Genomic DNA, 13,481 nt, shown 5'->3' on the forward strand with positions numbered 1-13,481 from the left:
CTCATATAATTTAACAGATTCCCATTAAATACATTTGCTCTGAATTTTTAGTTCATGTAAATATTTCTGCTTTGCAACTAAGTTACAGCAATGACAAGGAAAACTGCCTATGAATCATGATAGTGAGCGACTAACGAAAGCATAGAAGACAGAAGATATAAGGAAAGATTTCTTAGATGATGTTTATACGGAAACACTTTCCTTACTGTATTATTACTGCTATTTAGGATATAGTTAGTAACATTCTAAATAATTTGGAACAGCAGTTCTACTATTAAATACATTAATGAATAAAAAAATTTTCAAATGCTTAAGGGTCAAAATAAGATATGAAGTTAATATCACAATAACAAACCTCAGGATCTCTATCTACCCATAAAGGAACCAGCCATGCCAAACCTAGATGAGACAGAACTTGTTCTTCACCACTATCATACGGCAAAGACCAAAGAGATATCCAGTCCTGATTAGCAAACAGAAAACAAATTAAGAAATTATTTTATAAATCTTTCAATCCATGCCAGTGTATTAACAGTGTGAGCTACCAACAACTACTAAAACAGTTTTGTATAAAACTAATTGCGCAGAGGAAGGATAATTTTGTATTTCTCTTCCCATAAGGATTTGACACTAAATCACATGATTGTGAACAACAGACGGGTTTTAAAATTTCTTTGAGACTAAAAATTATTAGTACAGTCTAAACAGTAACACTGTCATAAACAGAGTATGACTTAGAAACACAAGAAAATAAAACTTAGCATTATGCTACTATGCATAATGATCTATAACAATGACACTAAAAAAATCGAATCCACACCATCTATGCATTTATGATCTAAGTCTTTGGAGGCTGCTGTCTCCCTGCAGTGTACTCTGTCCCCTCCCAATTTTAATAAACTCTTCCAGTGCCTAACATCTTGAAAAAGGAGTAGAGAACGGAAGAAAGAGACGCCTGGAATTTGGAGAAGCGGGTACGCTGCAATTTCTAGTTACATGCATGCTTGATCATAAAGAAAGGTTTTCATTTGTAGCTATCACAGATATTAGTAAGACTGGATTTTAATTGTTTTAAATAATACTTAATTGTTGAATTTGCTTCAACTGCTTCAGAATTGTAGGGAAGACATTTCTGTGCTGTTCTTGTGAGCCAGCAAAGGCTTCCTGAAGATAAGGAAAGCCTCATATCTCTCTCAAGGAAATTACCAAGGCTATCACCATAACGACATGAAGAAAGAGTGAGAAAAAAGTGTAAGCAAAGAAGACTGGACTTTGGTTGGCTTACACAGTGACGTGGCTCCTTTTACCTATTGAAAGTTTTGTTTCTTATTTATGACCAATAGGCCATGTATGTGTTCATTAAATAAATGTAATCATCTTGCAAAACTATAAAAGCAACATGTTGCTTCAATAAAGAAGTCTATACAGCCTTCTGACTGAGCCCTGGTGCTTTGTGCTGTGTGGGGCTCTAAAGTGACACAGGATAAAGGCTATCTTACTAAACTGACAAATCTAGCCCTCAAACATGTACATGAACACAAAGCACAATATGAAATTTGCTAGTATGGAATGATAGCTCCTTTTATCTGGCAATCCTTTTTCCATGTATGTACATATTCTTTCATATACATATATACACACAACTGTGAAAGCCCTATGTACATGAATGTTTAAGCATAGGTTAGAAAGCCTGTTGTCTGTGAGGCTGAAGAAATAATGATGTTATAAATTCTTAAATTTATTTATCCTATAGAAAATCCTGATGATTCTTTATTTTTATAAAAAGGAAATGATACTTATTCTGAAAGAAGGCCTTTCAAAATCCACAGACTTATTTACAAAACAATTTCAGTATGGCTACAACTGATTCTTCAGCTTTTTTGTATACTACACGCCATCCTGTACATTTATCTAAGATTCCAGACCAAACGAGATCAATGTGGGGGTTTTTCTGCCTTTTGTGCTTAAAGTTGGAGGGGAAGGAAGAGTAAGCAGTGGTGTGGTTTTAGCAGGACTACTCAGTTGGAGAGTACCATTCCAAAACCACGACAAAAAGTTATCATTGAACTTCAGCAGTTAAAATCTCTCTGCATAGCCCTCACCAGTGATTAGATAAGGACAACAGGAATGCACTCACCGTATCCTTGGCTTGAGCCATCATTTCGTGAGATAAGTGAAGCAAGCAAAGGACTGTGCTTTTTGTCACACCTTTTCCCATGAAGGACATGGCATTTCCCCCCCACTCAACATAAAACGATGAGATGACCTAAGAGTGGGGGTACAAGTTCATAACAGCTTTACTGTAAACAGCACACAAACAGAGTACAAACTGTCTTACACACTGAATCATAATTTAAACTCATGGAAAGATGATAGATTTCTAGCTGAATTGTAACAATTTCTTTATTTCTGAGTCATTTGGCCATATGGTGGTTTCCTATACATTTAAACTTCTGAACATCTGTGGTTTTGGTTTTTTATTCAAATGAAGAATACAGCCAAGTTTAATAGTAAGCTCTAAGTTGAACAGAAACCTCAATGTTTCTTTTCATGGACCTGAAAGTTCATTTATTGTACCCAGGGTTTCTTTTGCTATGTCTGGAATTAAAAATAAAATTTCTTTTAAAAATTCAGTGTTCAAGAGAAAGTGTCGTTTATATATTTCATTGTGATTTGAAGAAATTTATCAGCTTTCTATATCAAATACTAATAAACAGAAATAAATGTCAGTGAAGCCTAACATAAAATAAACTGTCTGACCAAATAAGTAACCACGCATATTAAAAGGCATGCGGCTTTCAACAAAATATTCCCCAAAATACTTTTTAAAAAATAATAATCTTAGAAGATACACTTCTAGATTTACTTTTCTCCACAAAACACGGTGATTTAAACCTCTGGATTTTTGCTGTTATTCTTTTTTTCAGTGTCCCAGCCCACAGAATTTTTTTATACCCACTTTCTCCATTCCTCTCCAAAAGAAACTCACATTTACTTTCATATTTAGGCCAAATAAAACTGCCTAATTCTTCTGGACAAAAGCTTATGCATCACAAGTTAATTTCATGCCATAATATTTATTATTATTTTTTCCAATAATAATCTTTCTTTTGCATGAGAACATTTATAACCTTGGTGCCATTTTTAGTCTAGACTTCAAGTGACGAGCTCATCTAATCAAACAAGTCTAAAATGTTTATTTCTTTCTACTCAAGAAATCTGGGCAAATCAAGGCCCCTAAAACACTATCTTTTTTTCATCAGATGCATTGGTATTTGAAACTAAAAACTTCTAAAAGTGTATTACTGAATATGTGTTAAACAAACAGAAATTCAGCACTATGCTTTTCCTTTTGAGAAGATTGGAGTTTTCAAAAGATATAATTTCAGGAGCAAAAGTTAGTTGTCTACCACATCCACGGACTTGGCGAACATAGAAGAACACTGAAAATAAGAATGAAATTTTGTCTTTCCAACAACTTTCAGCATCTTTAATTATATCTTTTCTGCTTTCTCTGTGTTAATAACCTACAAGCTAATCTTCTCCCAGATCAACTTTCATATGTGAATTTTGCCTGGGGGAAGTTAACTTGGATTTTTCCTCTGGGAGTTTCAGTTATTAAAAACACCACATATATGTTATATCTTGTTAAAACTACAGTCCCTTTGCATTACCTCTTAAACCAATGATGAAAGCACCTGCAATACAACCAATCTTCACAACTACAGACACATATCACTCAATCTAGTCTCCATATCATTCCTATTTACTTAGCAGGGAAAAAGCATCTTTCCCACACCTACTGCTACTGATGACATTCAATAAAAGTACATCGTAAAAAGTATACTGTCATTAGTTACACAGGTCTTTACCAGCATTCAAACCAAAAGCTAAATAAGAACATAAGCTACTCACCTCAAGAAGACCTGTTAAATATTTCTTACAAATTGTGACAGGTTCAACTGCAGCAGAATAGGTACTCCAGCCTGGAAGTGCAGTAACATGAACCATCCCTTGTAATGTTCTCTCCAGTGATGGAAGCCCATAAAAATGTGGTGCATCTGTTAGCCTTAAGCACTGAAGCAGCTTCAGAGCCAGCTCTGTTCTGAACGAGCCAGCAAGTTCCAAACTCTCTCTGGTTTAATTGTAAAAAACAAACCAGATGAACCATCAATATGAAGCTGTTACAAAGAATCATTTTTTAAAAAGGCCAATGCCTCATTCTTCTTACTGTTAGCCTGCAAGGCTCAGCATCTCAATTACTTAATATTATATTATGCAAAGAGTAATTTGAAATTAAATTTGACACTTCTAGCTTTACCCCAGTTCTGAAAACACAATATTGCATCTGATTACAATGAAGTTGCTTAAAAAGACAAATGAGATATAATTATTAAAGAACATGCTAAATAAAGAGCAAGAGATTGAGGACAACAGATGACACAGTGAGGAGAGCTGCAAAGTTCAGTCATTCCAGAATCACACAGAGTTTAGAATATTCTAACTTGAAGGGACCAACAAGGATTATCAAGTCCAACTCTTAAATGTATGGCCTGTTACACTTATGTTTGTTCTGATTCCCAAGAGAAGTTTAAAAACATCTCCTGCAAAAAACAATAAATCTAGAATTAAGAAGATAAAAAATACAGGAGTGTGAGATACATAACTAGCATGGATTTCTATAATATGCCCTTTTCCCACTGTCAAAACTTTTAGAAAATAGCCAAGTGGAAATAATGAAAAAGATAACATTTTGAAAATATTTTCACAAAGGTATATTGTGACACTAAATAATCAAATATTATCTTAAACTGAAATTTATTAGCTCTTAGGATATATTTCGAAGGAGAGATTTAGTGTGGGAAAGGTTTTATGAGAAATTTGAATAAAAAATAATGTAAATTAATTTCTATGTTTGCTCAATTGACAGAAAAAGGTTGGAACTTCATGCTAAAAGTAGCTGTTGCAAATAGGTCAAAAAGGAGTTCAGTGAAAATAAACATTTATTGCTATTTCCAGTATTCCAGTGTTTTACTTTGCTATAAATACATGCTACAAAATCAATGAAGTTATCATTTGCTCATGCAAATTTGCAGCAGCGAAAAAGAAACAGCCCATCTTCTCCATGCAATCAATTTAATTATCCATTTGCTAAGTGACCACTAGCACATTCTCTTTCAAATTTCCTTATTTTACTGTCAAAAGGACTATCTAATGTTGATTTTAATTTCAAGAGTGTATATTCACGGTTCAGAGCAACTGAGCCATGATGTAATGACATTCAAATTGTGACCAAAATTCAGCAGTAATGGGTGTTATGATGCCCAGTCAGAATGACAGAGGCAGGTCCATTTGCACTGTACCTGTCAGTCACTGACATGGAACAAACTAACAACAGGTTAAAAAGACAAATGAGCTCTTTATCCAGTCGTTGCCTGACAGCAGCCTGTGTTTCATCCATTTCATCCTGCACTTGGGATTCTGGTCGCACCAGAAGGCCCGTAAGGGATTTCGGCTGCTAAAAGAATAAAAAAATACAGTCACATAATGCATTGTTTAAATCCTCTTTTAATGCCTTCCTTAAAGCCATTTCTTCTGTTGAAAACTTGCAAATCACACGCATTATAAATCAGAAATTCCATGATTACTTAACTAAGAAGTAACTGCAAAAAGTTTAGTGAAAAATTCCTATAAATGCTATAATCCTACCACTAACTTGAATCTTGAATCTACTAAATGCCATAAAAAAATCTACTGTTAAGGCCTTTCAAATATCCTGGCATTAAGAAGAGAGTGTATTATGAAGAATGAAAGAAAACTCAAAGTAATACAGCAATAACCAGCAATAAAAAATAGATCACAAAAAAACCAGAAAACACATAGTAACAAAATTAGTTCAGGCTGCACTTTGGACTTCTTAGCTCCTTGAAAGACTTCATATCAAATTAAGGTTTTATATTAATGTATTGAATGGGCCATAGTTAAAAAATTTTATAGGCTTCCCAGGTAGTGATATAAATTAAAGTACCTATAGTACTCTATAAGTAATTGAAATTAAGTCTATGAGCATTTTTCCACAAACGTTTAGGTTGTATTTGCAAATGGGAAAATGCAAGTTTATGCAGACTGTATTTAACATAGGACACCCATTGTAAGGCAATAGATGCTCTTCCATGTTACACAGGTAATACATTTGTAGCTATGTAGACAAGCACAACCTCAGGCAGTTCTGCAGGTACACAGACATGAGTGCAAGGAGTTATATGGTCAATCAAATCATGTAAGTATCTACAACAACCCCATTCTTACATTTTTAAGCAATGATTTCAAGATCCACTTTAGATGGTCGGACTCCAGATTTGATTTCTGCTCTCTAAGCAATTTGTTTAAAAATCTTAGGATATCTACCAAAAGCTTTTCATCCTCCACAGAAGCTGGAAGCACTTGTAGAAACCTACAACACAAATAAAAGTTTTCCTACTTGTACATTTTTAAAAGAGCATTTAAAATCTCAGGCTAATAGGACTGGAGTCACCTGCAAAAGTTTAATTATACAGAGTAAATATGTATATTACACATATAGCAAATGTGGCATTGTATTAACCTATGATACATCAATATATATAATATACTGTTAATATTGCTATCGTTACTATTATGCAAAATAGTTATGCATATTTTAAAACCTATTTGCATGCGGTAATAATAGAATTCTGTTTAGTAAACTGTAGAGAAATCTGAGTAGGGTCACATAGAGGAAATAAAAAGTTAATTATCTATTAAATACTAGCATTTGATAATAATATCAAATCTTACCTATGCATTTCAAATAGCCCTTCATTTAAATATAGAATTTTAAATACTTGATGGTTTTGTGTATGTAAATTGCAAGATCACAATCTGTGAGAATGGAAGGGACTTGCAGGGATCACCTGCTTATGAAGGGACACATGCAGCTGGTTGCTCAGGACTGTGACCAGAAAGCTTTTGAGTAACTCCAAGGATAGAGATGCTACAACCTCTCTGGACAACCTGTGTCTGTGTTTGGTCATTTTCACAGTAAAAAAGTGTTTCCTAACATTCACAGGGATCCTCTTGTGCTTCAGTTTGAGGCCATTGCTTCTCTCACTGGACACCACTGGAAAGAACCTGGCCCCGCCTTCTCTTCTGGTACTTGCACACACTGATAAGATCCTCATGCTGAGTATTCTTTCCCCCACGTTTATCAGTCCCAGCTCTCTCATCCTTTACTCAAAGGAAAGATATTCCAGTTTTTCATCATCTTTGTGGTGCTTCATTGGATTCTGTCCAGTATGTGTGCTCCATATGATTCCCTCTTATGCTGGCAAGTCCAAAACTGGACCCAGAGCTCCAGACCAGTGCTGAATAGAACAGAAGGATCACCTGCCTCAACTTGCTGCTAACACTCCTCCTAAAGCAGCCCAGTATAACATTTGCCTTTTTTACTGCAAGGACAAACTGTTGGTTCATTTTCACCTTGGTATCCCACCAGGACCTCCAGGTCCTTTTCTGCAAAGCGGCTTTCCGGCTTGGTTCACCCCAGAGGCATGAGCTTGCTCCTCCCCAGGTGCAGGACTCTGCACTTCCCCTTGTTAAACTGCCTAGGGCTCCTGTCAGCCCAGATATAGATATATAATATATGGAGACATATGATTGTTGGAACCCAGGGCACAGGGAATATTTCTCTGTCAGTTTTGATGGGTCCTGATCCCCAGAGAAGCACTGACTTTGACTTTCGCCCATGGAGAGGGCTTCCAAGACTTCAGGATAGACTAGAGCCTACAAGAGTGTGAAACAGATAATAGAGAATAGTGTAGTTTGTCACAGGGTGAGAAATTCAGAGTTTTGGGATTTTAGTATAGAGGTAGATAGGAGGCAAGATGGAGGATCTTGGGTGTTTTCTGAAGCTTCTTCTTCTTCTTCATCTACTCCATTTTCTGCAGTGTTGGTGGCACAGGGTGATTTGCCACGGGAAGCCACAGTGCAGAGGTTATGTGGACAGACAAGGGGTTATTGGTAGAAAGGTAAAAATAAAGTACATTTTAAGAGTTAATTGGATGAAACAGCTTTAAAAGACCTTGAATCTGTACATCTTGGGGCCATTTTTGCTGTGCTTTCTTGTGCGTTAAGTCTGGTGCAGACAGCGTGCCAAGTTTCTGATAACAATAAACAGCGACCTGAAGACCGAAAAGAGTCCTGTGCGTCTCTCAACCCTGGCACAGAACTGTTAAAGGAGGCTTTCCCCCATCAGGGAAGCCCCTGGGGGCCCAACGAGAGGGGCAAAAACCAATATATGACAGATAGATAGATGGATAGATGTGTGTGTATATATATATGTATATATATCAGAATCAGAGATGCATTGACAATCAATTCCCTAAAGTTGAAATACGAAAAGTAGAAATGTTACCATTTTAGTATAACAATCTTTAACGGATTCTTGTACTCAATAGCTTACCTGTTCATTGCTTTCTGCCAAACAAAGCTTTTCAAAGTAGTTCCACAAGGCCCAGAACTGCATTTTAATGCAAGTCTGTCATTCAGGACATAGAAGCTAAGCCTAGTGAGAGCAGTTCTAACATCCCTGTGGGATGCTGCCTGAATGATCAAACTAAGACAATCTTGCAGTCCATAGTTTGTGTGAGTTATTTTCAATATAAGAATGTCTTCTGAGGTAAGTTTTAGAGAGTCTAAAAATCTGAAAAGGCACAGAGAAAAATTATTAACAGTCAGTATTTTTACAAACTGTTTCAGAGAGTGATGACTTCTTCCCCTTCCTGCTTAATTGAGAAGATAAAAGAGAAATTGGCTTAAAACATTATTTTTGTTAGCTAATTCTTTCTTCACTAAACCTTCAAAAAAACCAAACCAAACAAAAAACTAAAACAAAACTAAAAGCAATGCCATCACATGTAAATCATGAGATGTTTTGAGTTCTTTGGAAAAATGATACCTAAATACTAATTCTTAGTATTACCATTAAGAATATTTATTTGCAATTTAAACCTTCAAGAAAATCAAGAGAAAGTCTTGCAACTTTATAGCTGGGGGTCTACATGGGAGGAAAAAAGAGTTAGTTCTCTAAGAAACTCCAATGACTATAAAGAAAAACAGCCATAGAGTCAATTTAAAATTGTTTGGAATTAGCCTGACCATCAATAAAAGATCAGGCTTTAGACTTCATGCAAAAAATGCAATTTAAGTAAAACATTAGCTGTGACAACATACCTTCATCCTCTTGGGATGTGAACCTTTAAGTTTAAATGACAGCATTCTCAATCAAGTAACAGCTTGAACTGCTGTTTGAAGTGAAAACCTATTCATGAACACTAATTTAATTAAGATATATTAAAATGAAAGATAAAATGGCTCACGTTTCTGTTTCCTTCTCATAATTTATCAGCTGCAGTAGGTTTTCAATCCCATGGTACCATGAGAGATTCCAAGCCGTCTTAAGCATATCTGCCACAGGTTTCATAGCCAAGCACTCAGAAGACAGTGGCACCACAACAGTATTAGGGCTAACTACATGATGACCAGTGATCCTGACTGGGAGATGATACCTAAATATACAGAAATACCAATTCTTTTTGAATGTGGTTGGTGAGAGTTTTTTTGTTTTGCTCATTTTTAAATTAAATGCTCTAGTTCAACCAGCTTGTAAGTTTGCAAATAAAGTTTTTGAAGCTCTTTCACAGAGAACAAAGACACGGAGCAAAAAATTCCCTATTTAAAAATGCTGATTTCATCATCATAAAAATGCTTCGATTAACGTTTCCCTTCATTCTGCCACTTCCACACTTCAGGAAGGACAGCAAATGGAAATCAGCAGTTAACTGTAAAACAATCAAAACCAATAAACCAACCAACCAACCAGCACCCACACGTACCTTCTAACAACAGCAACAGGTAAACTGAAGGCAGGTACCTCAGTATTATTACTGGATATACCATCAGCCCTGCAAGAGATTAAGTCATAGTTATTACACTCTATTTTAAGATTTGATTTTCTCCTAATGCTACACGTTATTTCCTTATTATTATTCCTTTAGCTAGATCTTTAGTAACCCATTGGTGAATAATTTGTATTAATAAACAACATTTCTTCATTATTATCCAATATTAAGGTATTTCTTAAGTCACACACATATGGAATACCTATTGCAGATATACTGTACATTAAAAACTCCAAATACTTGTTTCCTTCTTTCTGTTAGCGAAAAACCACACATTATAAGTATTTTCAGTATATTTCACATGTGTGAACTCTAAAAGCATAGTTTTGTACACACATGCAGCTTTAAAATAATAAAATACTGTAAGCTGAGGTCTGTTGCTTTAAAGACAACTGCTACACTTAAATGGTAAGTAAATAGAAGAATTCTAATTAAATTAAAAAAACATGTCTACAGCTAGCTATTTGACTTGTGTAGTTTCCATTAATGGAAAAGATGGATTACAGACCAATCAAGGATTTTTGAAAAATAAAATTAACATTAAGGTATTCATAGTGCAAAAATGTGCCATGTAAGCCTCCAGAGCATGTAAACCAATTATTGAAACAATCTGGACTACAAATATGCAATTTTGGATCTATAAAAGTTTGGGGCATAACTTGTCTGGGGATATATAAAATTTATTTCTATTAAAAACTTTAAATTTGTCTAGACAATATGCTATTAAATAAGTGGACTTTCATACCATGTTTCTGTTCTTGCTACTTCATCAAACAACAGAAGACAAAGCAATACTGTAGTTTCAGTTAAAAGAGCACGATCACTTTGGAGTATCAGGGAAACTGAATAAAAGAAAGATATTTAAAAATATGTTAGGAAAAAACTGATACCTAATAATATATTGAAGAACACTAGTTAAAAGCAACTGCTTTCCACAGTTTCCTGACAGCATCTTCAACACATGCCATGACATGGGAAAACTAGCACAACAGTGATTTATCTTTTAAATATCAGAATCTGATATCATGAAGTGATCCAAAGTTCTTAAGAAGGTATTTCATTAAACATCTAACCATCTTTTGACAAGGGTATTACAATGGAAATACAATTCTCACCTCTGAATAGCAAAAGCAGTAGAGAAGGTTGCTGTGCCAGGGTCAGGCGAACTACTGGGTCAGCATACATAATTTTGCGTAGGAGTGTCAGACACGGTGCCACTACGGATTCCATAAGCTACAGGAACAGAGAAAAAGATTAAATAAATACAACCATCAGTATAATTTATTATGATGCACTTAACACAGATTGTCCCACTATTAAGCAATATATTCCATCATTTGTAAAAGAAAAGTCTAGAACTTCCTTAGACAAGCACATTTCAGTTAGATGACACCCCCATATTCTTGAAAAAATTATTTACTTGTTGATTCATTTTATTATTAATTGATGGTAATTTTATTTGTCTCTGGCTTCATAACAGAATTATAACATTTGCTTTAAAATTACAGAATTTTAAGAAGGATATATGTAAGCTGGAGAATTTTAAGAAACACCAAGTATTTACAAGCACATTTCAGTTAGATGACATCCACATATTCTTGAAAAAATTATTTACTTGTTGATTCATTTTATTATTAATTGATGGTAATTTTATTTGTCTCTGGCTTCATAATAGAATTATAACATTTGCTTTAAAATTACAGAATTTTAAGAAGGATACATGTAAGCTGGAGGATTTTAAGAAACACCAAGTATTTACAACCATCTACGTTTATTCATTTTTTAAAATATATAAATAGCTTATTATATCACACTAATTTTCTGGGTCCCAGCTTGTCAGATCATGAGAATGGAAAGCAGTTTGCTACAAGTTAAAGTATCAATGAATGGCCAAAAATACAACCAAAGTCACAGCTCCTAAGAATGAGAAAAGAGTATTTCTTTCACAGTATCATTACTATGAGGTTCCGCCCTTAAATTTGTTTTGTAGACAGCATCAACAAATACTTTTATTTTCATTCCACATGAATGAAAGCTCCTACTTACTTAGTATAGAAAAAATCTTTTGCACAGTTATATATAAAGACTTATTTAGATGTTGATTTTTATTTATATTAGTTCTTTTATTTTCTTTTCTCAGTGGCCACTTTTCTAAGAACATGTAAGATTTTTTTGTTGATTTTCCTTTGATATTGACTTTATGATGAAATTTTTAAAAATCATTCAAGGGGAGAACCAAGGATCTGGACTAGATTCCCTCAGGAGAGTGTCCTAATGTCACAGGCTCTAGAGAGTTGTTGCCTGAGCCATTCTTGGATTAAATTAAACTTTAAAATAATATTTTTAGCCCTTTATAAAGTTCATCCTTGACCCTTACTTGATTATGAAGAAACTGCTCAGAGCAATATATTTCCCATGCTTGTCCTTCTTTATTATTGAACAATATCTACTCACTACCCAAACCAAAGCAACAGTTGCATTACTTTCTCTCTCTAAAGAAGATACTATAAAACTGATAAAAAAAAAAAAAACAACCCAACATTCAGAAGCTTGAGGAACCCAACATTTCATTTTCTTCAACTGTATTAGAACAGTTTACTGAAGTACTTCTATACAAGAGATCATAAATTGGACAAGGCATTCTTTAATGCTATAGAGATTATATAATCTTAGATACTGATAATCTGGGGGGAAAACTGCTATTTCTGAAGAAGAATGTAATTTTCATTTGTTTGGCAAAAAACAGAATTCCACTAAGTATCAAGCAGCTCTTTTCTCTAGAACATTTTTGGAAAAAAGAGTCATTACTACATAAAAATTCTCATGGCTTTTTAAAAAACTCAAGGTTTGGACTGCTGGAATGCAGTAACAATACTATGGAAGAAAACAAATAAACTTTATCCACTGAAGTTAGGTTGAGCACTTTCTAGCTTAAATGTGCTTGCATGAAATTATTTCAAAGAATGAATTCAAGAAAAAAAATCAAGCATCAGATTTCTCATATATTGCAAAAACAGAAAGCTCTATCATCTACACCGAGAGACCCTTCCTGGTGAAGTGATCTTCTATTGGTCAGAAAATTATTTATACCTGAAATTCAATCTCACCTGTTTACAATAGCACGTCATACAATTATATCTCATTTTTAATTATAATTTGCTTTAGAATTGAAATTTAGAGACTATTATACATAACATTTTTCTTTTTTAATGGTCATTAAAGTTTTTTTGTACTCTAGTGAAAAATCTTTCAGGGAAGTTTTGGTACATTCCAGTACCTCACCATAAACAATTCTCTGGATATCTCTTGTCATAGGTAGGGAAACCAATCTTCTCTCAGTAAAAGAATCTTAGCACTATCAAAACTAGAACAAAATACATATTGCAACTATAATTATCAGTAAACATTTGTATTCAGTGCAGCATGAATGCACAAAGATCTGTGTGGCAAGTGCAGAAGAAGGCAGACTCTGCTACTGTCATGCTGTACAATGCTTGCAGAAGA

General features: G+C 34.4%; 1 protein-coding gene across 7 annotated transcripts in view; it reads right to left on the minus strand.

The window, feature by feature from the left end:
* Positions 1-13,481, minus strand: part of RTTN (rotatin) — an 80,684-nt gene that overhangs the window by 39,348 nt on the left and 27,855 nt on the right. For 6 of the 7 annotated variants that reach the window (XR_011000056.1, XM_068193378.1, XM_068193372.1 and 3 more), the window contains 10 exons: positions 11,093-11,210; positions 10,723-10,819; positions 9,912-9,980; positions 9,396-9,584; positions 8,480-8,719; positions 6,310-6,454; positions 5,364-5,518; positions 3,916-4,135; positions 2,138-2,266; positions 356-463 (listed from right to left, as the gene is read on the minus strand). Coding sequence is in view for 6 of the 7 variants with exons in the window: in XM_068193378.1 (XP_068049479.1) it covers positions 356-463; positions 2,138-2,266; positions 3,916-4,135; positions 5,364-5,518; positions 6,310-6,454; positions 8,480-8,719; positions 9,396-9,584; positions 9,912-9,980; positions 10,723-10,819; positions 11,093-11,210 (1,470 nt within the window). In the remaining variant the exon portion in view is untranslated. The remainder of the gene's footprint in view (positions 1-355; positions 464-2,137; positions 2,267-3,915; positions 4,136-5,363; positions 5,519-6,309; positions 6,455-8,479; positions 8,720-9,395; positions 9,585-9,911; positions 9,981-10,722; positions 10,820-11,092; positions 11,211-13,481) is intronic. The other variant, XM_068193387.1, reaches the window with a different exon arrangement.

Source organism: Anomalospiza imberbis, chromosome 1, assembly GCF_031753505.1.
Source record: "Anomalospiza imberbis isolate Cuckoo-Finch-1a 21T00152 chromosome 1, ASM3175350v1, whole genome shotgun sequence".
In the NCBI taxonomy this organism is placed as follows: domain Eukaryota; kingdom Metazoa; phylum Chordata; class Aves; order Passeriformes; family Viduidae; genus Anomalospiza; species Anomalospiza imberbis.